We start from the raw sequence: 26,790 nt of genomic DNA, 5'->3' as shown, positions 1-26,790 counted from the left end.
CATTTGATATTTTATATTATAAAGCATTTTCTCTGAATAATGGGCACCTTAGACTTATCCAGCCATGCAGATAAGCAGCCATTCAATCTTCTGAAGCCAGAAAGCTTTTAGTAAGATGATGTGATCTAATAGATGGTTTTCTGAGTTACATGGGTTGGCTTGCTCCTTGTGGCACACATTGTAAAATCTCCTGCTTTCCTTGCTTTGCAGATCTTGAAAAACTAGCAAATGTACAGGATGCATCAAAGCAAAAGGTACCAGCTCCAGTGGGAAGTTCTCAGGGTCTTCCAACTCCTGGATACCAGACCCAAGAAGCTTCAGGTAGGACTTTCAGATTTCTCTAGCAAAACATAAAAACAGCAAAGCTGGAAGATCTTCCCTATCCCACTGAACTCCAGCAGGACTGAGTACACCTAGGTATTGTTCCTCACTATTATTTGCTGCTGATCCCATCTCTACTTCATTCTGGATCAGTAATGGAAGCAGAAGTTAATAAACTTAGTTTAGAATAACTGTATTTGTAAGACTTCAAAATGATGTTTTTGTCTCTGCAGAAGGTAAGGAAGGGGAGGAGGAAAGCAGCTCATGTTGAAATCTGAATCATGTGGTATTTCATTGTCTGTCTCATTTCCAGCTTCCCTGCAGCAGCCAAAAACAGTGCTGGAAGCTTTGCAGCAAAGGCTGGAGAAGTACAAGGCAGCAGCAGCACAGGCTAAAGCCAGTGGGGATGATCGGAAGGGCAGGATGCACGAGAGGATAGCCAAGGTAAAACAAAAGTGAAGCAAGCTGCTTGCATCCAGCAAAGCCATTTGAATTGGTTCTTTCACTGAAAACCTTTTCAAGTCTGAAATGATGTGTGCAGTATCCTGTTGGAAAAAAAGCTCTGGTAAGGAAGCTGTAAAGCATTTGGAGGAAGGAGAAATAGAGACAATGCACATATTGTAGAAAGGTACTATGTGTACTGCAAGGCTTATGCTGGTTAAATAGAGATGATTGTTAATTTATAGTCAACTTCATTTATGTCTTACTGAGTGCCCTTGGTTACAGCAATACCAGGATGCCATAAGAGCCCATAAAGCAGGGAGAAAGGTGAATTTTTCTGAGCTACCTGTTCCTCCTGGTAAGTGTGAATATAAGATGTCCTAATACCAACTTTTGTGTATCTACTGGTCTCTGAAGGAGCTGTGTAGATATTGCCTCCTCATTCTGTGAAACAGCTTCTCCTTTTCCTCAGTTAGCAGGTTGACCTTGCTTTGATACTATTGTGAAACTGCCTGTTAGTATGCTCCCAAACTTTCACACTGATGAATGTTCCCTGACTACTGACTGCCTCTTTGATGGCATTGGGACTTGAAACTGGCCCTATCTGAAAAGTTAAACATCTTGACCACAGGCAGGTGATGACAATGTCACCTGTCTGTCCTCCCAGAGGAATGAGTAAACTGGAGTTTACTGCAAGGAGATTTTTTAAAACTGAAAAAATGTGCCTGGTGTTTCCCATTCTGTTGATTCCCAGAAGGAACCTCAGAACTCTAATTAATCATCTTCTTGCAACACCTCATAAGTCAATCAGTATTGCAGCTCTCATGGCTAGTAAAAGTAGTCCACAGAGATGAGGCAAATCATGCCCATGGTCATACTGAGGCAGTGACAGAGGCAGAAACTGAACCTGCTTCTTGAGACACTCCATGTCTTTTTTTATCTTCTTCAGCAGGTGTAGTGCTGTGTTTGTAAAAGTTTGGGCAAGGTCCTCTGTGAATGTTCCACCTCTGGGTTTGCATGATAATCTTTCTCTGCTAGGAAGCATCATTCCTTTTATCTTACGCCCAATGTGTGCATCTGAAAAGATACACTGAGCACTGCAAACGGGTGCCTAGATTTTCTAAGTTAGAAAAGGGACATGGACCTTGTGGCTTTTTGTCACTGTCAAATCTAGGAATGGAAGCACTGTAGTAGTAGTTAAGTAGGCAGTGCCAGCTCTGCCAGGTCACATACTGCTCTGAAGGTTTCTTACTTTGAAGCTGTCCCAGAAAAGCAGTTTAGCATCCCTTGTTCTAGAACATGAGGTATTTCTTAGTAAATATAATTTCCCATAAGAGTGAGATATTCCATATTTACACCTCTGAAAACACAAATAGCTTCTCAGTTCCCTTACATGTTGTCTGTGGGCTTTTCAGCAATCCTTTAGAGGCCAAATGACTTATATTGAAGACAACATCAGGCAGTCACTGAAAGCAGCAGTAAGATTGTAATGGCTTGGCAGTGCCTTTCATTGCATCTGGGCCATGATAAGTACAACAGAAGTGCTGCTGAGTAAAGGATCAGGTGTCACAAGGGGACAGCAGCATAGGAGTCTGTGTTCTGCCTACCTGTGGCCTGTTTGAAGCTATCACTGAACTGGTAGCATGAAAATGAGAGTTTATCTTCCATGATAAATTCTCCCTCTTATCCTTACAAGGATAAGAAAATAATCAAAAGGATTATTCTTCAGATACTTCATATTTGACTATTGGGATTCTGCCTTTGCCTTTGCCTCTGCATTGAAGTAGATTTTCTGCAGAGGCTGATGTTAGTGTGTTACCTTGGTGTCAGAAATGCACTGTTTGTTACTTGGTGGTGTGGCACAGAGTACCAGGTGAGCCAGCAGTGAGAGGGGGGGAAGAAAAAAGCCAGCAATTTCTTGTACAGCCCACTGTCTTTGTGCAAAGGAGAGAGGCTAAATTCGTGGCTGATTCTGGGACCATCTCTATTACCAAAGTCCTGTGGTTGAGGTTCCTTGGCTGACTGCTGGTTACTGAACTTATGTGATAACAGAGCATGGTTTTATCATTTTAGCATCATCCCTCTAAGCCTGTGTATCTGTGAGACCTCTGATCTTAAGCCCACCACTCAGACTTTATCTAGCAGGGCTTTGTGGCCTTGGCCTCAGTCTAGTTATACTGAGTTCTGAAATATGTTAGATACTTGGATAGATACAACTTACAGAAAAGAAGTATGAAAGACAGGACATAGGTCTTATGTGACTCTTTACTTCTGAATTCCTTACCTCCTCAGGATTTCCCCCTCTTCCTGGTGTTGGATCAACAGATGGTGACAGTACAATAGCTGCTGTTCTGGAAAGTGCCAGCAAGCTGGCAAACATGGAGGAGGATGATGATGAGGAGGTTAGTATTTCTTAGTAGGATGTGTAAAAGTTGAAATGCTGTCTCTTGTGGTATGCAGAGATGAGGCCATTGGATTTCCAGTCAAACAAGGCTACTGAGAGGAAATATATTTCCCAGAAGTCAGGAAAGTACAGAATCTCAGTGGTAATTTCAATTTGCACTATAGTGTAGAGAAGAGGGCTGAGATGTTATTACAGTCAGTACCTACAGATTCTGTGACTCCAGAGTTTTACTCTTTCATACCTGTCTTGTATGTGGGTTTTATTTTCAAAGCAAACACTTCAGAGCCTGGTCACCTCTTCACATTGTTCTAAAGTACTGAAATCTGTACTTTGATCCTGCATCCCAGTTGCTCCTGTTTGTACTTTCTCAGGATGTTCAACACGTACTGCTTTTTGTCAGGCAGCACCAGCCTTTAGACTTTTATTTGATTTCTTTATCTCTCTGGATTTGGTTGCTGATTGTTGGCACTTTCAGCCAGAGTAGCTTTTAATGTAAAGAATCCCTGGGTGTTGGTTTTTCTGTATGCATCTGGTTTTTTGTGTTGTTGGTTTTTTTTTTAAATTACTGCCTTGTTGAATATTCGTTTTGTCCCTTCAGCAAAGGTTTGATGCTTGTGTAGGTCAGCTCCTGTTGGTGTGGCATGGCACATAAACCCCCAAAGTTAAAATTTGCTGTCTGGAAGGTTGTGCTCCCCTCAAAAGTTATATCAGAAGGCTGATACAATGCTCACCATGGCTGTTGGTTCTTGGGATGCTGTCCTCAACTCTGGAATACATTTTATGCATATATTATGGAATTCTTTCTGTAATGCTAGAATGAAGGTCTGACACAGGCCCCAGTGGCCAAGAAGCCTGCTCAGCTGCCTGGAAAGCCGACTCAAGTTGTTAAGCCAATTACAGTGCCATCTGCTGTGGCTGTGGAGGAGAGCTCTCCTGAGCATCTGAAACAGGCTACATCACCCTCCACCCTGGACAAGGCAGAGTCAATGGATCATCTCCCTGCAGCTGGTAAGGAATCATCATTCCCAGTGATCCATGTGCAAGTCGTTTGCATTAATTTGGTTTAATACCTTTTCAAAGACTTCTCTGTGTTAGAGTTCAGATATGAGCCTGTGAATATGAGCCTTCCTCTGACAGGAGCCTCAGTATGTATCTGCTGGAGGCAAATCCAGACCAGCCATACAGCTTTATTTCACAGAGTGAAAGAACTATAAGGGTGTGTAATTTTAAGGGTGATTGGGTTTTTAATTAATTTTGATGTAAGAAGTGTATTGATTCATCATGTTTAACGCTGCTCACAGTTGAGCTCTACGTATAGTCTCATTAGAATGGATGGCTTGTCGTGTGAATTATTCATTGATCTAATGCAGCTTCCTACATCCAACAGTGGTTTCTGCCTTGTGCTTCATCCAGGGATCCCAAACTGGCAGATAGGCAGTAGCTCATCAATCTCTAGGTGGTCACCGCACAGTTGTCTGTGCAAGATTAATTGGACAGATAGTAAGGGGCAGCCACCACCTCATGGTGTGATTTGGGCACACACCAGCAGTGTTCAGGCTCTCACCAATTCTCTTGTCATGCCTTGACTATAATCCCAGCCTCCTTCTTCCATTCTGCCCTGGGTAGTTCCCTCAGGACAAACAGAACTGCCTAGTTGGCTGACACAAGTTCTTCTGCAGAGTGCAAAGGCATTTCGTAGTGCCACTGTGATTAGTTCATAACTCTGCTCTCTAGAAAATTCCATTACTTGCTTTGAAAATACCACTAAAACACAGTAGTTGTCCGTATTGGCATTGAAAATCTGTGAATCTTCAGGAGTTGGTTGTTTTGTTGGTTATTTTTTATTTTATTTTAGCTTGACTTATTAGTCTCTTGAACGAGTTACTCTAGACTCCTGCTGTGAAGGACTTGACAATATCTGGTTTTAAAGTAATATTTCCTGAGTATTTCAAGTATTTTAAAATAAGACATTTAGGTGCAAGAAGAACCTGGTCAGATTGATACTGACATGATCTTCACAACAAAATCATAGAATCATAGAATCCTAGGGGTTGGAAGGGACCTCGAAAGATCATCTAGTCCAACCCCCCTGCCAGAGCAGGGTCATCTAGAGCACATCACACAGGAACGCATCCAGGTGGGTTTTGAATGTCTCCAGAGAAGGAGACTCCACAACCTCTCTGGGCAGCCTGTTCCAGTGCTCTGTCACTCTCACAGTAAAAAATTTTTTTCGAATATTCACCTTGAACCTCCTGTGCTCCAATTTGATCCCATTACCCCTTGTCCTATCACTGGTCAACACTGAGAAAAGCCTAACTCCATCTCCCTGACACTCACCCCTTACATATTTGTAAACATTGATGAGGTCACCCCTCAGTCTCCTTTTCTCCAAGCTAAAGAGACCCAGCTCCCTCAGCCTTTCCTCATAAGGGAGATGATCCACTCCCTTAATCATCTCTGTGGCTCTGCGCTGGACTCTTTCCAGCAGTTCCCTGTCCTTCTTGAACTGAGGGGCCCAGAACTGGACACAATACTCCAGATGCGGCCTCACCAATGCAGAATAGAGGGGGAGGAGAACCTCTCTTGACCAACTAACCACACCCTTTCTAATGCACCCCAGGATGCCATTGGCCTTCTTAGCCACAAGGGCACACTGCTGGCTCATGGTCATCCTCCTGTCTACCAGGACCCCCAGGTCCCTTTCACCTACACTGCTCTCCAGCAGGTCAGCCCCCAACCTGTACTGGTACATGGGGTTTCTCTTCCCCAAATGCAAAACTCTACACTTGCCCTTGTTGAACTTGATCAGATTTCTCCCCGCCCAACTCTCCAGCCTGTCCAAATCCCTCTGAATGGCAGCACAGCCCTCCAGTGTGTCAGCCAATGTCAAAATGTCAGTACTTCAGTATTACAAAGCTATATTTCACTAACCCAAGTGCATTCTGTGATCCAAATGTTACCTCCTTCCCTCCAGAATTATGAAGTGCACCTTACAGCTGCCCATAGCTGATAAATCAACTGTGATACTGTCTCTTGTTGGAGAGCACAAGGCATAGGCAGGTGTGGGAGAGCAGTGGAGCAGTTGCACTTATGACCTATACCAGGAAAGTCAAGGAGCCAAGATCAGTTGGATTAATAGCCTTGCTCAGTCTGTTCTCCACAGATTTTTCTTTGAAAATACCTGTGCTCTGTGTCTCGGCCTCACAGAGCACGCTGTGGGGTTTGTCTCAGTGGAATCTGGGCTATCTACCTTGTCTAATTAGTTTGGGTTTGGCTGATTGGACAAATAGCTCACAGCAGCAGGCCAGCAGGCTCTTTTGCCAGGATGGGAATAAGCTGATTGTCATCTGACAGCAGTGAAACATAGTGTGAGAGTCATTGGTGTATTTATTTGCTGAGACAGGCACCTCTCAAGTGTTGTTTAGCTTCTGTAATTGTGAGTAGAGTGCAGTGGTGAGTATCTTTGGAAATGGCTGTAATCAGCTCCTGCTGTACCATTTCCTAGGTGAGGTGTAAGTAGAGACAGGAGGCACTGACCTGGTACTATGTAAAGCGATCTTTTCTGACTTTTGCTGTTGTCCTTACTGTTTTAGGAAGGAAAGAGGAGGCACAAGAATAAATAAACTAAAAAGGCAAGGAGTTACAAAGAAGCAGAAGTGATATGTCTGAATGTGCCTGCATGTTTGTTCATCTGGGTTTGTTCTGACAGATCAGGGGTGAGGGAATACAAGAGTACAGAAGATGCTGGTGATAATCACTGTCATATAAGTTAACATGTCAAGCTGAAAGTTTGAATTCAGATTCTGCTTTGGGCCAATCAGCTGTGCTGGAGTCTGTTTCCTGCCTGCAGATAAGGGGCTGTAATTACTGTTGAGACACTTGTGAAGTGCTATCAGGCTTCTTGATGAAGGATGTCATGACAGAAGGAAGCTTGTTTATTTTTCTGATACTTGAAACTGGCCAAGAAACCATTAAGTGCAGTAAGGAAGTGCCCTTATTTGATATCTGTACTTTTACTGACCTTTTTCTGGCTATAAACTGAACATGATAAACCTGTCTCAGGGGCATAGTAGTGTCAGATGAGTGAGGGTTTTTCTACATCTGTTTTTCAGCTAGGGAACAGCTGGAATTTCTGGAGAACAGAAAGAAGCAATACATGAAGGCAGCCGTCAAAGCAAAGAAGGAAAATAACCTTGAACAGGCTAAGATGTATCTCAGAACAGCCAAGGGCTTTGATGTAAAGATTGAACAAGCAAAATGTGGCAAACCTGTTGATATTTCTAAGGTTAGTAGGACTGTTGATTGTTATGCTTTTCTCCTGATTATTGAACATCAAAATGCTTACATCAAACAGAGATTTGTTTAGTAAATATTTATTGACATAAGTTTATTTGCTCAAGTGGCAAATTTGGATACTGAGCTTTGAAGTTACCCTGTGTTTTCATTTTTGTTTTGGTTTGTTGTCTCTGCTGCTCCTCAAACATGCCAGATTTTGAGAAAATATAGTCTTCATGAACCATTTGCTCCTTGTTTAACAATGGCACACCTAAATCATGCAGCTTGTAAGTGTTGCCTGGGCTTACGGTGTGAGTACATATCTGTGTCCAGACTCCTTTTTGAGATGAGGATCAGATGCATGTGATGCAGTGATGCCCTGGCATTTGGTAGATGGGGAAACCAAAATGACCTTTTGTAGCTCTTCTGACCTTAATAATCAGGGGTCTAGTCTGCAAGACATTTTGCAGGGTTTTATGACTTAAGCCATGGTGGAAGCAGTGGTTGGGTTGGAATTGCCTGGAGAAGAAAAACAACCCATCTGTCTCCCTTCAATGACCTTTCTTTGCATTCTGACTGCTTTTTATCTGCTTCCGTTTTTTTCCTCTGGAGGCTCTGACATGTGGTTCTTGTGTTACAGCTGCCATCACCCCCTACAGACGACGAGGGGGATTTTATCTTCATACATCATGAAGACGTCAGACTGTCTCAGAAAGCAGATGAAGTATATGCACAGCTCATAAAACTGCTGAAGGACCAGCATCAGGTAACCATTTAATCTTGTTTAGAAGTGGGCTTTTTAATATTTCTCTGGATTTTATTAATATTCCCATCATTGTTTCTGTGGAGTCTTTTGTTTTTCTTTTTAAATACTTTTTATTTTGTGTGTCCTAAAATGGCAGATTTTTGGAGTTGGGTTCCCTCGTAGTTGAAGTCAGAGGGTGTAATTGGAGGCTGGGGACTATCAAATTATCACTATTAAATATGAGCAGTCAAGTTTGAAAATAGTACCTGAATGATTAAAACTAGCCCTTGGATGAACCTCGTATCTAGAAATTAAGTGATTAAAAAAATAATAGGGCAGAACCACTTAAATGCTGTGCTCAGCTTTGGTCTTAAAGGACTGGGGGCTGGGTGTCTTTGGGTGACTTGGGAAGACTCTTGGCTTTTCTTAAATCAGGTTGTCATCAGCCACAAAACTCTCTGCCAGTCATGGATCTCTGTGTAAGGATCACTGAGTGCATCTGCATGTGTTTGGTTTTGTTTCTGTTGACAGAGGTGTTTGCAGTATTCCAAGCAATTCATGCATCTGGGAAATGTAGCAGAAACAACTCGGTAAGACCCTCTGCCTGCTTTTGGTCATCCCACAGTGTGGTCAGTTGGGGCTTGAGGCTGCCTGACCTACCTGAAGATGATGGGGATTCAGGTTGATAAGATTCTCATTGCATGAAAGGGCCAGTAACTGTGAGGTCTGCATCTCCAAGCTGCTCTCAGACCTCTGGTTTGAGGCTGCCCCTGTGGCCTGTATCTGGCAGGATGCTGTGTTTGATGTCCCAGTGTGTGTGTAGCTTTTCTACTGTTGGTTTATCTTTTCTATAGGTTTGAGAAACTGGCACAAGGTTGTAAAAAGGACATGGATATCCTGCAGCTTGCACGAGCACAAGGAATGGAACCTCCAAGCCATCACTTTGAGGAAAGAACATTTAAAATGATAAGGTATGGAAAAACAGGGATTTCTCAGGCAGGCTGGAATGAGTTTCATGGTTTCTAGCTCTTGTTTAGGGAATTGTGGGCTTCAGGAAACCCAGGTGGCACCTAAGGTTCGACTCAGCATTCCTGAAAAGACACTCCTAACAACTTAAATACAAGGAAGTTTTTCTCTAACTGCTCTTCTTGGTTCTTTTGTTCTCCAAATATTGCCAGCTTAATTTCTTACATTCTGCTACTTCAGCCACTCTTCCTTTCTCTGCATTTCTCTCTCAATCCTGTTGCCTTTGGGCTTTGTTCATGGCATTTTTCCCTGTACCTCTGATACGTGTTCATCTCAGTTCATGCTCTCTCTTTGCTCTCATGTAATTTATGGTGGTGATCAGTGTAGCAGTGCACTATTGCAAATGGTCTGACAGGTACCAGTGGTCTGGCAGTGGATCAGGTGGTGATGGTGGCCTATTGGAATGAATACATGTTGTTTTGTTTTTATTTTTTCACAGGATATTTTCTGAGCTCAACAGCACAGAAATGCACCTTTTTATTGTCAGGGGGATAAACCTGCCAGCTCCATCAGGTATGTACTTGAAAGGGCACATGGGGTTTTTAAGGGCTTTTTCCCCTGAGTAGTTAAGGAAAGTGGTGGGGAATGAGATTTTTCTACCTTGAAGATCTCTTCTGGAGTGAAGACCTCTGTAGCCAGCACTCCTTAAAACAAAATAACCAGGTTTCAGGCTCAAGCCCCCCCCAAACTTTAAGCAGTATTTGAAAAAACAGGCAAACAACCCCAAAGAAGAAAGAGAATCTGAGTTCTGTCTTAGACAGAGGGAAGAACCTCAGATTGTCCTGGATTTGCTCATAACTGGATCATTGTTTGTTTTCTGTTCATCTCTTATTTTGTTGAGTGCCTGCCTTAGCTCTGCACCACCTTAGTGTCTGTTGACACTTCAGTAGACAGGAGTTAGTCCTACAAATGTTCCTGTTTTCAGTCCCTTGTTTCTGGGAGCTTGCCAACCAGCTGTGCTAGACCAGCTCAGCACCTACTGCAGCAATAAGGAAAGCAGATGTTTTCCTTGCCAGCTTCCTATGGATTTTGGTTTGATGGATGATGGGTTTTTCAGTTGTCAAGAGACAGTTCATGAGTCCTACTGAAAATCAGCTAGGTGCTCTTGAAAATCCTGCAGTGACAATATCTCTACTGGCTGTTTGGACTGGCTGGTTGTTGTCTCATTCAGGTGTAACACCGAGAGATTTGGATGCATTTGTGAAGTTTGAGTTTCAGTACCCGAGTGCGGTGAGTCTGTGTCCTGGCTCTTCTGTTCCTCAGCCTCTGACCCTTCCCACTGGATTTGCTGGGGAGGGCTTCAAGGAGGAAGCACAGGTTTTTTCTAGCAAGGGAACACACTTCTAGGCATACTGCCTGAAGTGATTTTCTTAAAACAGAAGCTTTTCCTGAGAAATTGAACTGCTGAATCTGTTTCCTGCAGATTTGAGCTTTGCTGTCCCTTTCTCTTGGCTGTCTCCACACCCTCCATCTAGTGGCGTGGTGTCTGCATCAGGCTTGCATGTTCTCTGGCTGGCTGACCACCAGCTGACTGCTAAGCAGCACTCACAGTGCTAAGCCCTGCCCTCCTTCCCCCTGAAGACACTCAGACTTTTTCCAGTGTTTGCGAAATTTGTAGAAGTTAATTTCTGTTGGGGATGCAAATGCCCTGGTAACTTCAAACAAACACAAGGGCAGACAAAGTCACCACTAGGGGAGAGGGGTCCCTGTAAGTGCCATTCCTCTTAAGAAAACAAGCTTTTAAAGGGATTACTTTTTGGACACCTCTTACAATTACAGAAATGGATTGAACAGGTTAATCTTAGTCCTCAAATAAATGCATGTGACTCTGAGTGATTTAATTAGCAAATAGATCTGTCAGTGTCTGGAGAAAGGACTTAGACTGCACAAGTTTCTTGATCTTACTAATTAGTACATGTGTACATGTGTATATGCGCATATATATTAAAAATATGTATAAATATAGATATTGCTTCTTTCCTTGAAACTCCCCAGTGTCATCCTGTTCCCCTCACCTTCACCTCCCCTCACTTTCTGCTCTGAAAAATACTGAAATCGTTGAGCTAGAAGGGCTTCCAAGGAGGGCTGTCTGGTCTTAGTATCAGTAGAAGTGCTGGGGCTCCTGCTGCTTTCCCTGTAGGACAAACCCAATCTTTGCTCTTAAGACTAATACCTACCCATGTCAGATTACAGAGCCTAGATTTTTACCTCCCAATAAATTTTGCAGCAATTCCACTGAAATAAATTCAGTTACCTCTGGGAAATTGGTGATGGTCAGATCAGGGTTGTGTCTGAGGTTAGGTCTGAGTTACTTAATGGAGGAGTCATTATTCTCCCCCCCCCGTGAAGGTGGCTAAAAAGAATTGATCTGTATGAATAATTTTCTGGGGAATAAGTAAGAATCAGCATAGTTGCTTTTAATCTCTTTCTCTTAGTTTAAACAAAAGCCAGATCTCTATTGCTTAGCCAACTGTCAAATACAACAACCTTTCTCCTTCATAGCTGGAATCAGTTTTGCAAAGTAGCTGTAATAATTGGGTCACATTGTCCTTGTTCAGTCCCCAGAGATTTAGTTCATACTCTGCTTTAGGTTAAAAGTTAATTCATTTTGGTGGCAGATTGATTGTCAGGCAAAATAATAGTAGGGCAATTCCCTGAATGATTTGTGGTAAGTTACCTCTGTAGTTTATTCTTCCAGCTGATGCAGGAGGAGCAGAATTACTGTGTCATGGAATGTGCACAGTTTCTCAGGTAGTTTAACAGCTGCAATCAGTAACTTTGTGATGATTGGATTGAATTGAGTGTGTCCACATAGCTTATCTGTGGCTCCTACAGTTAATGCAATGTTTTGGCTTATTCTTTATCTAGTAGTGTACATGTGACCACAATTAAATCTAAATATTTTAGTCTTGAATATACCATGACTCTTCTTATCATTCATGTTTCTTGTATGGGTAATAAAAATGGTTACTACTCTGTATTTTGGAACAGTATTTGATGGTTTTATGTAATGTGTGTCTCTCTTAATAGGAGCAACCTCAGAAGAGTAAAACATCTGTAATTAACAATACCAATTCTCCAGGTTAGTGCTTTTTCTGGGACAGAGGGGAAAAACATTGCACCTTAAGAATCACTGGAGCAGAGGCTTGTCTCTCATACTGTGAATCAGGCCTCAGGGCCTCCCTCCAGGTTTTTTCTCCTTGCTTATGTAAGGGCTTGTTGAATGGTGAGGTCCAGCTGTGTTGGCAATTTCTTCTCTCTCATCTCAATATTGGTGTTATAAATTAGTGAAATCACCAAGTTACCAGTCATGCTCTAGCTGTTGCTGTCAACCCTGTTGTGAGATGGGTCAGATAGATAAATTTTCTTTATTAAATAACTTAAATTATTAATTTTAATATCTCCATATAATATATTTTTTTCAGTCAGATTTTGTGTCCTGTGAAATTGCCAATTCTGTTATTATTTTTGCTAACTAGCTAACTTTTCTAAACCAAACAAAGCATCATTGCAGATTTTTTTTTTAATGATAATGTGTCTTGTAGCTAGCTAAAATACTTTTCTGTACCTTTTGAAAAATACCCCTTTTTACCAAGCCATTAAATACCACCATTAGACTCATCATGTGTTTTAGAATTAATCATCTTGCACTCTGAGTTTGGTTTATTGCTCTATTTTTTTTAATATTATTTTTTTTCCCAATTTTTGCAGTAAGCAGCCATTTAGCATGAAAACAACTTTGGATTCGGTATCCAGAGAACTAGTTGTGAAAATTTTTTTTATATCTATATATATTCTATGTATTTTCTGTTAAGAGAAGAAGTCCTGGAACTCTGACACTGAGAGCAGGGTTCCAGGTTTTCCAATAACTTGCATTGGCTGAGCAGCCCCGTAGCTGTTAAGTTTTGGCTTCCTGGGCTGATTGGCAGCTCCTGGGTAGCACAGCAGATAAGTCTTGGAACATCAGTTGTACAATGTCATGAGACTTTCTGATAAAAAGGTGTCCTGTGGCATAGTTCTTGTCATGTTCATTCATGAAACTGGTGTTAAACCAGTATTAGTTACATTATGAAATTACCCATTTGCAGACATTCCAGCCTTGCAATGCTTTTTCCTTATTATTTTGTGCCTTTTCCTTAGCTGCAGACACTGATTACTGAAAGACCTGAAGTCTCCAGTTTTGGCTCTCTGTAACTTGCTGTCACCTCCTCATGATGACATGATGACTTGGGTTTCTGTCCCTGTAGGGTGGGGATGACAGAGAGGAACAGCTGCACAGGGACACTGGCTTGTTAATGACTGAAACAACCTCCAGAGGAGGAGGCTGTGAAGTGTCTTTCACAGATGGGCCAAACCCAGAGAAACAGAAGTCTGAGCAGGTGCATGTTGTAGAGCACTGCCCCTCTTTTGACTTTCACAGCTTTCTTGCCTTTTTCCTGTCTCTTGACTGTAGAATATAACCAGCTATTTAAGCTGAACATCAACCGAAATCACAGAGGCTTCCGACGTGCCGTTCGCTCCAAAGGAATTAAATTTGAAGTTTTTCATAAAGGGTAAGTGCAGTTTGTCCTCCCTGTTTGCTTCTCTAGTAACAGTTGAAAGGAGTCTTGTAGCTGAAATTTATGAAGTACAATCTTTAAGCTAGCAATGAAGAGCTGTCCAGTTCTCATGGCTGAGAACTCTGTTCAGAATGGAGTTCTGAATGAGCTCTCTATCTTCCCCTGTGGGGGTGAAGAGAAGGCAGAAGTCCAGGGCAGTTGGTTCATGACTGGCAGATCCTCATCAGAGGAAATTATGAGACTGAGAAAGTAAATGATTCAGCTTTGAATTGTTTTGATTCTTACCCAGTCTGGTGGTTTTAGTCATCAGGACTAGAAGATTTAAGTGTTCTGTGGGATAACTTTGTACAATAATGGAGTACAACATTAACAGCAGTAAAGCAGATGACAGATGATGGCAGAACTAGTGTGATGTTATTGTGCTTCTTTTTGAGGATCTTAAAATATTTACCAAAAACTGCTAGCAAACTGTTAGACTGTCTTAAGAGGGACAGACTCCCTTTATCTCAGAGATGAAGATGATGATGAGATGGATGTTAAGAGCTGGGAGTGCTCAGGTAAATCCTCCTATGTTGAGGCTCATTACTGGTTTATTAAAAATTAGAGTGGCCTATATTCACTAATCCCTGAGCTGGTTGTGATCCATGACTTGGATGAGATGTTTAATAGCCTGGTTTGGTCTTGGTGGCTCTTTGTGCTGTTCTTTTTCTGTTCTGGGACATGCAGAAATTATCAGTAGGTTCTCCAAGATGGTTCTCAAGTTGTACATGTTTTAATTTTTAAGCTAAAGTCCCATTGTTTTTACTCCAGATCTTCCATTTGCATCTCCATTGAAGCAAAAGCTGATTTTCTTAACTCTTTCTCTGGCAGTCCTACTGCTCTGTTGTTGAGAATTTCATAATTAGAGATCCTGCCTCTTCTGCATAGAACTGTTAGCTGTTTACATTTGTTTAACACATTTTTCCCTGTCTTTTTCCATATGGGGCATATCCTATTCTCTTCCCAGCTGGAACTGTGCTTGTTTTTAAGGTCTGAGCTCGGGTTAAGTTCACTCATTGAGAAACAACTCTCAGGAGTTGTATGCCAGGTCCAGATTGTCCTTTGATGCCTTTATGAAGATTAGCAAAAAAATCTGTGTGGGTTGTCTCTTTTCTGGTTCTGAGATATTTTTGTTGTTGTTGCTCTTAGAACAAGAATCTGACAAGTTAAATATATGCTTGTTTCTGGATTGGGTGGAGGGGTGGCAGTTCCTGTGGGCAAATAGCAACAGGGAAGGAGAAAAGGAAGACATGTCCATTGATCACCTTCTGCTGGCCACCTCCTCAGGAAAAGAGAGAGGATTAAATGATCCAGGCACCTTTCCAAAGCCTGTCTGCTCCCTGTCCTTCTTCAAGACAATAAATGAAGAATACTGCAGAATTGCTTGTAGATTATACAGTTTTGGGGTCCCTGGTAGCTCTTTGACCATCTCCTAAGAATTATTTTCTCTCAGTGAGCAAAAGAGACTTGTTTCAGGTCATACATACTAAATTTCAGTTTAAAAACCACTGTAGCTAATAACCCAGCAATGTATTTTTCCAAAGGAAAAGTCTTTCCTTAAACCTCCCTAAAAGCTTCTGAAGATAAAAGGAGATTTCCCCAGAGCTGTTTCTGAAGTTGTGGCCTAGAGCAAGTTCTCATTCTTCACTGCAACCCCCCTAGAACTGATCAGGGAATAACCAGTCTTTATTGTTGCTTGAATTCTAAAATGGGAAAATGCTTTAAAAAACCACAACTAGAATTGCTGGTTCCCTTCATAAGTTTATGAAGAAAGTGTCCAACATGCTGCAGTACAGTTATGTAACCCTTCTTCATTTGAAGGTGCTTGTGAAGTAAAGGAAGTATTTTAGCATGTAAGCTAAGGAATTTTGAACTTGTATAGATGATTTTGTGAGCCTCCTGCAGTCTCATAAAAGAAGAATACAGTCTCCTCCTTGGCAGGTTTTCTGTCAACAAAATCCATGGGCTGGTGTGTGGAGGCAACACTGTCAGCCCTGAGGTACTTGTGACATTGTTTTTCTTCACTTTAGCAATTTGTGCTGAGATGGACAAACTCACCAATAAAAGCAAGGTGAACAACTGAGCTGGAGTTGTACTTCCTGACAGTGTCTCCCTGCACATTCCAGTATGTCCAAAGTAGAAGGGTCTGAGCTCCTGGTGTGAGGTTGCTGCAGCCTGGGCTAACAGCACCAGACCATTGTCCTCCCAATTTACCAGAGATTCTACAGTTGCTGCAGGAGCCACAGCATTCCTGGTGCTATTTCTGAACAGGCAAGCCAGAAAGTGAGGTTAAATTCTGGGTGACAGGTCCTTTATACTGTGGTTGACAGGAGCTGTTTGTAGAATATATGAATGAAGCAATCATGGAGGTGGTGGGTGTGAGGAAACCATTGTCCTTTTCCAGTCAGAGATTTTAGACAATCCACAGATGTTCACTTGGAAGTTGTAGGCACTGATGGCAGCATCAGGTCTGGCTCAGTTTAGTGGCTACTGTTGCCATCCTTGACATGACCGTGCAGCTCCATATAATAATCTTCAGAGTTTTCATTGCTCATGTCAGGTCTTGCTTGATAATATCTAATATGTCTTACTGATAATGGGAGGGTGGATGTTTTGAGGTTGTTTTTTGTTTGTTGGTTCATTGGTTGGTTTGCTTGCTTCCTTTTGCCTGAACAGAATGGCATAAAAAAGGACACTGAATTCTTGGCAGATTTCCTCTCTAAAATATGACAGGCATGGCTGCTTGGCTTTCCTGCCTTCAGAATCTCTGGATTTCAGTTGTTTATCCAACCAGTTTAGGGAAATTCTTGGATGCAGGAAAAGAAATCCAGTGCTTTGAGCTGAAGACTTCTGTGGAATTCGTGTGTTTCAGTCTTAGCTGTTGCCTTTTGGAGGAGTTTGTCTGGATAAGGATTGTACCACGTATCTAGCAAGGCAGAGATGGATCTTTTGATTAAACTGTTAAACAGAAGTGATGATAGCAGCAAAAAGTTGTTGTTTTCCTTGCAGGATAGAAATGTGCTGTTTAATTTCAGCAGACTAGAAATTCTAAAACCACAGTTCTTGACCATTAAAACTACCAGTATGAAGGTGAATCAAAACAGTAGCTGAAATGAAATGTTCTTACTTGTTGAAGTTGAGTGTGTTGATTTATCAAAATGAAACAGAATTATTTAGGTGACCTTTTCCTAATAAGCTGTTTGCCAAAAGCAGCATGTGCTTGTGAAATGTTTGTTTTGATGAGAGCTGCAGGTTTGTCTAGCCTGTTCTATTAAACACCCACTGCAGAAGATGTCTGTCTGTCCTGACTGTTGGGCAATTCTTCCCTGTTGCCCTGTGCAGAGATGACAGCTGCTGCCATTCCAAGTGCTACTTTAGTTGTTAATTTGGTTGCAGAGAACAAGTTAAAAATGAGTGTTTCTGTATCTTGCCCTTGTTCACTAAGAGTTTGCCCCCTGCAGCCTGGTTGGTAGGATTCTAGTAGCGTGTCTTGCTGCAGTGATGGTGCAGACAGTGATGACCCCTTAGCTTGCTTTCTCTTCAATGTTCTGGAAAACCTTACCTATTCCATTAAGGAAGATTTCTTTGGAACAGGTCCTTTTTCAGAAGTGACAAGCACGTGGGGACAGCACACTTGAAGCTGGACAAGCTGGAGACAGAATGTGAAGTTAGAGAGATCATTGAGGTATGTGTACTTGGTGAGGTGTGCTCTAGGAAGTAGCATTTGAACACAAATATGGCATAAATGTGTCTGTGCACAGGTGACAGATTTGGGTGGGATGAGTTTGATAAGCAACGGGCTGTTCTCTGTTTTACCAGCTGTGATCATTCCAGTACTGGGAACTTCTTGGGTTTGTCTTCTGCAAATTTTCTGTATCAAGATAGTTTTCTTTGTCAGGACCAGAAATTCAGATGGTTCCCAAAACTATTTGTATTGGTAGCTAACAGCTCCAAGGGTTGAGAGAAGCCTGCCAGAGTGAATAGAGAGCTGCTCCAGGATCCAGTAGGAGATCACTAAGTGAAACATTGAAAAAAATATTCCCTAGGGCTGCATCAGAGATGCTTGACACTGCTGCCCTTGGTGTCCTCTGAGCTGCCCCTGGAGTCCCTTTGCCTGCTGGGGGCCTAGTGTGTGGCAGGCAGAGGTAGTGCAGGTGCAGCTGCCTCACCGGGCCGTGTGGGGCTCCTGCTCTGCTGGACTGGGAACTGTAGGATCCAGGGAAGCAGGTGACACCTCCCAGCACTGCAGTCACCTGCAGGTGATCTCTGGCATCTTTGGTCATGGGGAAATAAAGGCATTATGGCTTGACATGACCATTTGTATGTGCCCTAACTGCACTTCTTTTTGTGGTTCTTTCAGATTTTTGACGGCAGAAAGCCCACTGGAGGGAAACTGGAGGTAAAAGTGAGACTCAGGGAGCCCCTCAATGGTCAAGATCTTCAAACAGTTACAGAAAACTGGCTGGTCCTTGAACATTAGCTCTGTCTGAGGTATGAATGCTACATCTGAAGATGGTCTGGCCAGAACTTGTCATGGCTACAGATTCTGTCTTTTGTTGACATTGACCTAATTAGATAGCTCTGGCTTTGATACCACTTACCTTTGTATTTGTAGTGGTGAGCTGACCTAATTTCTGAAATTAGGTTACAGAAGCTCTGATGAGTTTGTTTATCAAAGATGCTATTTCACAATCACTTGAAATATAGGGAGAGCTTCTAGCATCACCCTTATTTAGAATAATATTTAGAAAATAAGATTGACAGGTCTTTTCTAGGAGGGAGGGTGCTTTCTGTCCATCCTTATTGTTAGCAAAAAAATCTTTCAGGGTTTGCAATGACCCTTCTTCCCCTACCAGAAGCTAGAGAAGGGTGTGTGTTTGTCCCATGAAAACCTCCTTGGCTTCATCTGAAAGGGAAAAGATTGGAGATAGGCTTTTCTTCTGGATACTTGAGACTTGTGGGCAGGGAGAAACTGCACAGTTGGATACAGGCTACCTAAAGAACTGTGCCTGGTGCCTGCTGTGCTCATACCAAGTACAGAGGAGCTGTGTGCTGCCCAAATAGCTGTGTATTGGAGGGATGAAACGGAAGTGAGCTTCCTCTTCTTGCCAGCCTCTACAGAAAGTACTTGGGCTTGGAGGTTGTCTTTCTCATGCTCTGCTTTTCAGGCATCACTAATTCTTCCTCTTAAAAAACCCAAAGTTCTGGTCTTTTTTTTTGGTCTTTTTTTTTTTTTTAAAGTAATTTTCTACATAAAATTCAGGTTAGTTGGACACAATCATCAAGATCCTGGACCTGTTCCTTAGCTTGAGCTCCTGAGTTTCCATGCTCCCTCTTCCTTAGCGTTATTCTTTAGTGATTGGACACCTAAGCATTTTCTGTTGCTGGAGCTTAATCATTTTGCTCCATTGATTCTTCTAGTTGACCCTCTAGAAATTTCAAGCCTGCTTTTTACATCTAATGTGACATTGCCTTGTGAACACCTGTTAAATGCATCAAGTCATTTTGTGTTGTGTTTTTTGTTTTTTTTTCCCCAGATCCATTGGAATGTGGGATGAACACATGCAGGAAGATGCTGCTAGCTGCACGCACCAAAGATGTTAAATGAATGCACTACTGACCCCAATGTCTATTTTGGTAACAGCCATAGTGCTCATGAATAACTTTAGGCAAGTGTGAGGCTCTGGGATTGTGACTAGTCTACACAAAATAGACAAGAGTTGCCTTAACGTGGGACTACTAATGTAGCACCAGGACGAATGTTAACACTAACTATGCAGAGCCATGTGGGAAGAGTTTAGCCCCTTACAGACTCCCTGAGGCAGTGCAAGAACTTGTCAGTCAAGTCACAGGTAAGACCTTTACCTGAAGTCATTGTCAAGTGTACAGGCAGCCAGCGTGGTGCAGCAAACAGTCTGCTACTGCTTCTTCTGTTCTCTCATCAAGGCCTGGTCAGGGTTGGTTGTTTTGGTTTGTTTGGATTTTTTTCCTTTCCTAAAACAGAGGAGAGAGACCTCTGGCACAACCCAGCAGCAGCACGTCCCTCCTCCACACATGCCATTGCACCAGGAAGTTCAGTGGGATGTTGCCTTTCAGAAGGAAGGAGCTCAGAAGCAAGACTTGCTAGCAGCAGGAGTTTACAGACCTACATTTTTATGCTGGCTCCCAGTTGTCTGCCATGCTTGCTGCACCACTTACCCAGTGCAGCCCGGGTACTGTGCCTTCAGCCTTTTTCTTTTTTATTTTAATTCAAAAGGAGAGAGGGAAAAAAAAAAGTATGCTACCCTGCTGCTTCCCAAATGTTCCTTGTATTTTTACAAAAATAGGCTTTTCCAGTTCTTCCGGGTGATGGGCAAAACAGCCACCCTTGGTTGTGTAGAAAACCAGATGATGACTGTTTTCAGGAATGCTTTGGGCAGGCAGCATAAAGAAATGGAACCAAACGTGTCTGTGTTTATACATCTCTGTGAGGTAAGAGGAGTGAGTGATCTCAGAGGAAGGAGGTGCCTGTGCTGGGGAGCCCAGCACTCCTGCACCAGCTGTTGAGGGAGGGCAAATTTGTAGACAGAAAAAGAGTCCAGACAAGTAAGGCAGCACTGCCTCTGTCTTCCTGAGCAGATGAAGACAAATACAGTGTTTAGTTTTTAATTTCAATAAATTTAATATACAAAACTACATGTTGAAAATAAAAATATAATATGCCGTTTTTTTGCAGTGTTAACTAACTGAATTTTAAAAGTACATTTTTTTTTTTTCTTCTAAAACAAGTACTCATTTCTTAACAACATGGTAATTAAGGTCATTTAAAAGGCTATGGTTGAAGCAAACATGTCAGTCACCAGTTGATAGTGTTTTGCACAAACATAATCCAACCTAGAAGACTTCGGGGGCAACGGAAGAGAAGATAAAAGATTTTTCACCTCTTTTACTGCATTATTAAGCATAACAATGCAACTAAGGTAACTGGAAAACTGCTGCTGTGGCAAAGCTGGAGTGTAGGCTCTGGAGGGGAGGGTTTTACTCAGTTTATGGGATGCTCTTCAGGTTCTGACTCTTGCCTACAGCGTGTAGTGCTGCGCTGTGTCCCAGAGCAGGGTGCAGGGGGAGTCCCAAGGTAACCAGAGCCAAGCTCTGCTGCACAAACACAGGGGAAGGCCAGTGATTGTAAGAGCTTAAGGTTTGTCCATCATGAAACAAGAAGCAAGCTGCATGAAGCCAGCCACCTCTTCCCAAATGCCAGAGGTAAGGCTTCACCTTGGTGTAACACTTGGTGTGCTACTTCTTGCTGGCCAGTCTTATTTCTGGAGATGGAGCCCAGCTCTCTGGCCTGCCTTCTCCAAGCCTTGGGTGGGGACAGCTGTCATTTGCAATACTGGATGTGTCAGATTTGCTTTTTTTTAAAAAAAAAAAGCAGTAGCCATTTATTCACAAATGCACTCTGTACATATACTGTGCTGTCTTTACATAAAAATACATTGCTATGTGTACAGTTACCTTTTCCTTGCCCAGCTAATGCTGTGTATTTGTTTTAATAGTATAGCCTCGGTCTCATCCCAGCCTTGCACTTCCCTGTGTGTTTGAGAGGATGCCTGTGTCCCTCACTGCAGCAAAACCAAAACAATCCCTGCTGCAGCCACCAGACCTGACTGTGAGTAGGGACAAGGGAAGGGGCTGAGATCCTGTGCTCGCCATACGTTGGCCCCTCACTTCCCAAATTCATCTTCTGTATAGGCAGGAGGGGAAACCTTAGCCCCCCCCTTCCTGGGAGGGGCTCAGAGCTGCTTTGCATGGCAAACCAACCCCCTTCTCCTGCTTTCAGCCCTGTCCGCTGGTTAGCAGCTTCTCATGGTGACACTAAGGACCCACAGTTCCTCTGGCTGATGCTCAGTTCCAGCTTCACACCGTCCTGGCAGACAAGAGCAGCTGGTTCCCCTACTAAAGCCTTCTCAGGTGAGACCAAGAGCACTGGGCCAAGTGCAAGTGTTAAGAGCTGACCAGAAAGCCTTTTTTTTTTTTCGGCAGAACATGCAAAAACAGCCACTCTATACTTTTATCACAGGTAAGCTTTTACATGGTGCTAATACAAAGTGCAAGCTGTCTCGGAGTACATGACACTAGCGTTACACTACAGCACACAGCAAGGAGGAGACTGAAAGCTGCCCTGGGTGTTACTTGTCTTTAAAAAGCAGGACCTACTGGGGAAGAGGAATGAGATAGAACTGCACTTTAGGGCTAACCCTTCCTCTGCTTCATACAGATTTGTAAACAAAGTACAGAATTAGCAGAGTTGTTCCAGGAGATCATAGAAATCTGCCACCGTGACAGGTTTTTATAGTAAATAGAGGAAAAAAGTAAACTAGCCTATTACACACACAAAACTGCAGTTTACACAATACCACTTTCAGAGAGACCCTGCCCTTCTGCTTTTTGGACACACACACACACAAATGTAGTTATGGCTAGGTAAGCTGTCCATGTCTCTCAAGGGCTACTCCAAACGTATTTCAACCAATAATCTGGTCAAAATAATGTAAACGTTACTTTTTGATGTCTACAGAATAACCACAAACGGAGTGATGATGAGGTCAGAATGGAGGTCTTGATTGTTGGTTCTTACATGTCCATCTACAAACAGTACAAGATTGGAGTTTCACTCTTTATTGACACCCCAGTGATCTTTGCACCCGTTTGAGCAGTTAAGAGTACATGACTGTAAGTCTTTAAACATCAGCATTTTTCTAAACAGTAACAGAAGTGTATTAGCTGCAAGGATAGCATAGCCATGTTGTAGTATAGAAGCTGCCCTGATCCTCTGTTTGTTGACAATGCATAGAAGATTTAGAACTATGGAACAACTGTCCCTCCCTCCTCCCCCCCACCCCTCCCCCAATAGTGTTAACAAAAGCTTAATTTTCCAGTTTTAAAGTGCAAATGATTCAGATACAACTGCTGCTGGAACAGGTCTGAACAGAAAATGAAGTCCTCTTATGAGATGTTTTCCAGAATATAAAAGATGAGCTCCATTATGACTGGCCCCTCACTCAGCTGACATGCCCCTCCATGAATCACTGGAACTAAGGCACTGTCCAGGTCATTCATGTATTGAGAGGGCAGTGGCTGTCCATTACTCCCAGCTTGATAACCAACCTAAAAAATACAAAGTAAGAGTGGGTTTTACAGGCTATGGGACACAGGCTGTGGTTCAGGGGCAGGATGAGCTGTGTGAGGTGCTGTGGCTTCTGTCAGAGGGAGCTGGGCACCTGGGCAGGATGTAGCAGGCACTGAAGCAGCTTTTCCACTTGTTTTTGGCCTTCTGTAGGTTCCCAGGAGCTGCCTGGACAAAAGTAGCCTCTTTTTGTGGTTTTTTTTATTGCTTTGTCAAAGCAGATCATTCAGACCAGCAGGAACTCCACCCTGCATTATCAGATAAGCTGGTTGATACTAAGAACACGTCCACCCTGAGACAAGGCCAGCTGTCCTGCCAAGAGACTCTTGTCTCTGCTTGTGGCTTTTGCTGCAGAGCCCTCTCGAGGGAACGTTCCATCTGTTTCTCTGCCTCCTGTGCAGGCTGATCTTTTAAGAACAGCCGTACAGGTGAACAGTGTTGTGTGCTCACCCAGAAGACATTTAATTCACTCCTGTCTTTAACTTGTCGTGAAAAGGCCAATTCAGTCTCCTCCGAGCAGGTGCCCGGGCTGTTCACAGGTCTCAGCACAGAGCAGGTGCTGCCAGTGGCACCTGGGGGTCAGGCCAGGTGTTCATTCAGGCAAGGCACCAGCTTTCCACTTGTAACAGATGGCCCACAACACCCAGCAACATCCAGTGCCTCTAGATTAGAATCTGATACCAGTGGTATTTGATCAAGAGAATAGTTAAGTGTTGTGTTTCCTTTCTGGGGGATGAGGAAGGGAACCAACCCTCCCCCCAGTTAAACCAAAACTACTCAGAACTTACTTGATCCGAGTCAAGTGTCACACGCAGGCCCAGCTTGGTCATTCCATCTTCTTTCAACAGTTTAAGATGAGGGCAGAGAGCTAAACAGAAAGCCTTGGCCACGTTCTCAGTCAGTCTGCTGTGATCAGCTGGGTCACTCAGACCATTATGTTGCTCATCATTTTCCAGGAAAAACACCTGAAGGAAAGAGTTAACACAAGACACAACACATGGCTTTTCTAGAAAATCAGGTTACTGAGATGCTATTTGAACTTTTTACTAATGAAGACTAAAAAAGAGCTGCTCAGGGAAGACCAGCAAAAGGCCCTGAAGACAAGCTGCCTTGGAGGGGGAAAAAAAGAAAAAGCATCAAAAGAAATATTTAAATAGTCATGTTCTCAAAAACCCTTCAGTCTGGTCAAAAGCTTCACTGTGGAAATTCACTCTATGTGTTGCACATTTTTAAATTACAAAAACTTATTTTCAATAGATAATAATTTTAGAAAGGTCACATGTTACTGAACTTGTCTCTGCTGAGTCCAAGTGACCTGGGAAACAAGGGTAGTCAGGTAGCAAGCTGTAGGGTAATTGACATGGTCCCTCTTGGGCAGGTTCTGTGCAACAGTTGAAGAGATCTTGTAACATTATCTTTAATACCACCACGGGGCTGGCAGAGCCACAGCTGAGGTGGCCATGCCAGCAGTTTCTTAATGGAGCAGATGCTGCAAGTGATCTATCCCCAGAACCTTCATTTTAATTTGCAATGTTTTAGAGAAGGTGGCTTAAAATAATATTTTTTAAAAGAAATTATTAAGTTTTTTTTCACCATTTAGGAAGGTAGTTTTTAATACAAATGCAGATTAAACCACCAGTTACCTTGAGTAACACAGTGAGCAAGTGCTTTTCTGGCTCCCCCCAGACACTGCCCAGCAGTGATGGGATGTTGTATTCTGCATGGCTCTGTCCTTGCAGGCAGGAAAGGTCATACAGGTTTGTTCCGAAGAATTTGCTGCTTTAATTTTGGTGATTAGGGAAAGAAGACAAGGCCATAGCTGCAATTCCAAAACGCCAGGTTGTTTTCCATGCAGCCCCATTGGCCTGACTTACCTCTGTCCACCGGATGACCTTTCCATTGGCCTTGTACTCTGAGCCATGAAATATCTTCACGCTTGTGATCGACTCCATCGATTTGCCATCGATGGGGCTCACAACCCTGGGAAAGGGAGGGAAAAGGGTAAGTTCTGACTTAGCTGAAGGCATGAGCTGAACTCAGACCATTGCAAAGAGCTACATGGGACCAAAGGGTGGCTCCTCTGCTACACCTGGCTGCTCCAGCTGCCTCGCTGCAGGTTTTTTCCATAACTGAGTGTTGTGTCATTTGAGCTGCAACTTATCCCCTCAGCTTCATGGGGCACAGACCAGACTGGTCTCAGAAGGGAACCTGAAGGCTTCTCTCAGAGTCCCTAAACCAGTGATCTTGAGCACAACTGCTAATTGTGAGGATGGTGCTGGGCATGGTGCTTCATGGTGAGCAGCCTCTCTGCAACGGGGTCCTGCTGGGAGGAGCAGGAGGGAAGAGCCAAGGGGCCACGTGCTCCCTGCTGGCCCCTGCAGCTCCAACCCTGCCTTGAGCAAGATGCACAAACCAGCTGCAGGAGGGACCTTCCTGCAGGTTTTCAACCAAGCTTTGCACCAGAGCTGAGCTCTCAGATGTTGCTAACACAGCAATGACGAGTTTCATACAGATTTTATTTTTTATTCCTTTGCAACATGAGTGTGGGGCAGCAGAGGCCAGTCAGCACTGCCTGCACTGCCCAGGATTGAACTACAGAACCCAAGACTGACCTGAGAGCCTGAAACTGTGGAAACATCCTACTTTCCAGATGCTGATTCCTTAAACATTGCACCCATCACAATAGCATTTAACTGCCATCAATACTTAAGCTGTCACATACATCTTTCTTTTGGCTTAACTCTCAAGAGTCCAAACGGACTGGTGATGTTCAGCCATTTTATTTCCAGCACTGCTGAATGCAAACTAAGCAAAGCAACCACAATATGCAGGGTTCAGCACTGACTGTTGGAGACAGATTAGTGGTTTCCAGTAACTGGATATTAGCAATGGCAAAAAAAATCCATAGCATTGACAGCTTTCTAAATTGATGCCCCAAAGCTCTGGTATCTCAGTTCCATTACATTTAATTGCATCTTATCACTCTAAATAGAGACACAGACTTGTAATTCCTATTGATTTAAAAATTCATGTACCTTCTAAGTTCAATTACAATTTTTAATAAATACAGTCAGTCACCATTCTATGTCAAGCAATTGCTCCTCTACTTACCCTTTACTAAAACGTTTATCATCTTCCACCCACTGAATATGAACGAGTTCCTGAGGATCTTCAGCATCTACTTTGCCACAAGTGATGGTGAAGTCTTTCATCTCTCTCAAGGCCTGTCTCAAAGTGTCCATGTTCTCAGCAGTTATCTGGACCATTACTCCATCTAAGGAACCAAGAAAGCCTCATAAGCCAAGATAAGTCACACTGAACAGAGCCTATAGTAAAAGAAAGAAAGAAACATTCTTTTGCAACAGCAAAGTTAACCATCTAACCATTTTAAGAGCCACAGGCAGCAATGCTACACAAGACCATTTCTGGACTGTTAAGATTCCTAAAACGTAGCACTTGGTTAGGAAAAACACAAGGATAATGTGAAAAGTCAAGTCAGCTTGACCCCTGCTCTAGGCAACCCTCAGAAGCCCTGTGTGACCCGTGCTATTCAGCTGCCACCTCTGCTGGCAGTGGAAGCACCACTCCAGTGGTGACAGTTTGTGTGACAGCAGCAAAAGACAATTTGGACTGGATCTGTCTATATTGCTGCAGGAATAGCTTGGGAAGGATACACTTCCCCAGTGTGCACACTCCTTGCCTGAATCCCCCTGTACCTCTGCAGTTTACAAACAGAGGATGGTGTAACAACCTACCTGCAGACTTAGACGTTTCAGCCCTGGCTGCCCCCTCACCACAGCTGCAGGATCCCAGG

General features: G+C 43.0%; 2 protein-coding genes across 9 annotated transcripts in view; one reads left to right on the top strand and one right to left on the bottom strand.

Moving 5' to 3' along the window:
* The window catches only part of CC2D1B (coiled-coil and C2 domain containing 1B), a 35,572-nt gene extending 15,060 nt beyond the window's left edge, over window positions 1–20,512 (top strand). For all 3 annotated transcript variants that reach the window (XM_051625782.1, XM_051625781.1, XM_051625783.1), the window contains 16 exons: window positions 211–321; window positions 635–765; window positions 1,048–1,120; window positions 3,055–3,164; window positions 3,982–4,174; window positions 7,279–7,451; window positions 8,082–8,207; window positions 8,718–8,776; window positions 9,041–9,157; window positions 9,652–9,725; window positions 10,384–10,442; window positions 12,243–12,294; window positions 13,666–13,765; window positions 17,405–17,495; window positions 18,171–18,301; window positions 19,348–20,512. In XM_051625782.1, the coding sequence (XP_051481742.1) occupies window positions 211–321; window positions 635–765; window positions 1,048–1,120; window positions 3,055–3,164; window positions 3,982–4,174; window positions 7,279–7,451; window positions 8,082–8,207; window positions 8,718–8,776; window positions 9,041–9,157; window positions 9,652–9,725; window positions 10,384–10,442; window positions 12,243–12,294; window positions 13,666–13,765; window positions 17,405–17,495; window positions 18,171–18,290 (1,589 nt within the window). In that variant the 3' untranslated portion in view covers window positions 18,291–18,301; window positions 19,348–20,512. The remainder of the gene's footprint in view (window positions 1–210; window positions 322–634; window positions 766–1,047; window positions 1,121–3,054; window positions 3,165–3,981; window positions 4,175–7,278; window positions 7,452–8,081; window positions 8,208–8,717; window positions 8,777–9,040; window positions 9,158–9,651; window positions 9,726–10,383; window positions 10,443–12,242; window positions 12,295–13,665; window positions 13,766–17,404; window positions 17,496–18,170; window positions 18,302–19,347) is intronic.
* The window catches only part of ZFYVE9 (zinc finger FYVE-type containing 9), a 60,601-nt gene continuing 54,257 nt past the window's right edge, over window positions 20,447–26,790 (bottom strand). For all 6 annotated transcript variants that reach the window (XM_051625779.1, XM_051625775.1, XM_051625780.1 and 3 more), the window contains 4 exons: window positions 26,088–26,250; window positions 24,851–24,956; window positions 23,765–23,941; window positions 20,447–22,957 (listed from right to left, as the gene is read on the bottom strand). In XM_051625779.1, the coding sequence (XP_051481739.1) occupies window positions 22,796–22,957; window positions 23,765–23,941; window positions 24,851–24,956; window positions 26,088–26,250 (608 nt within the window). In that variant the 3' untranslated portion in view covers window positions 20,447–22,795. The remainder of the gene's footprint in view (window positions 22,958–23,764; window positions 23,942–24,850; window positions 24,957–26,087; window positions 26,251–26,790) is intronic.

The sequence above is a fragment of the Apus apus genome, chromosome 7 (assembly GCF_020740795.1).
Source record: "Apus apus isolate bApuApu2 chromosome 7, bApuApu2.pri.cur, whole genome shotgun sequence".
In the NCBI taxonomy this organism is placed as follows: Eukaryota; Metazoa; Chordata; class Aves; order Apodiformes; family Apodidae; genus Apus; species Apus apus.
The sequence above is the reverse complement of the archived record's forward strand: the minus strand, read 5'-3'. Positions and strand labels throughout refer to the sequence as shown.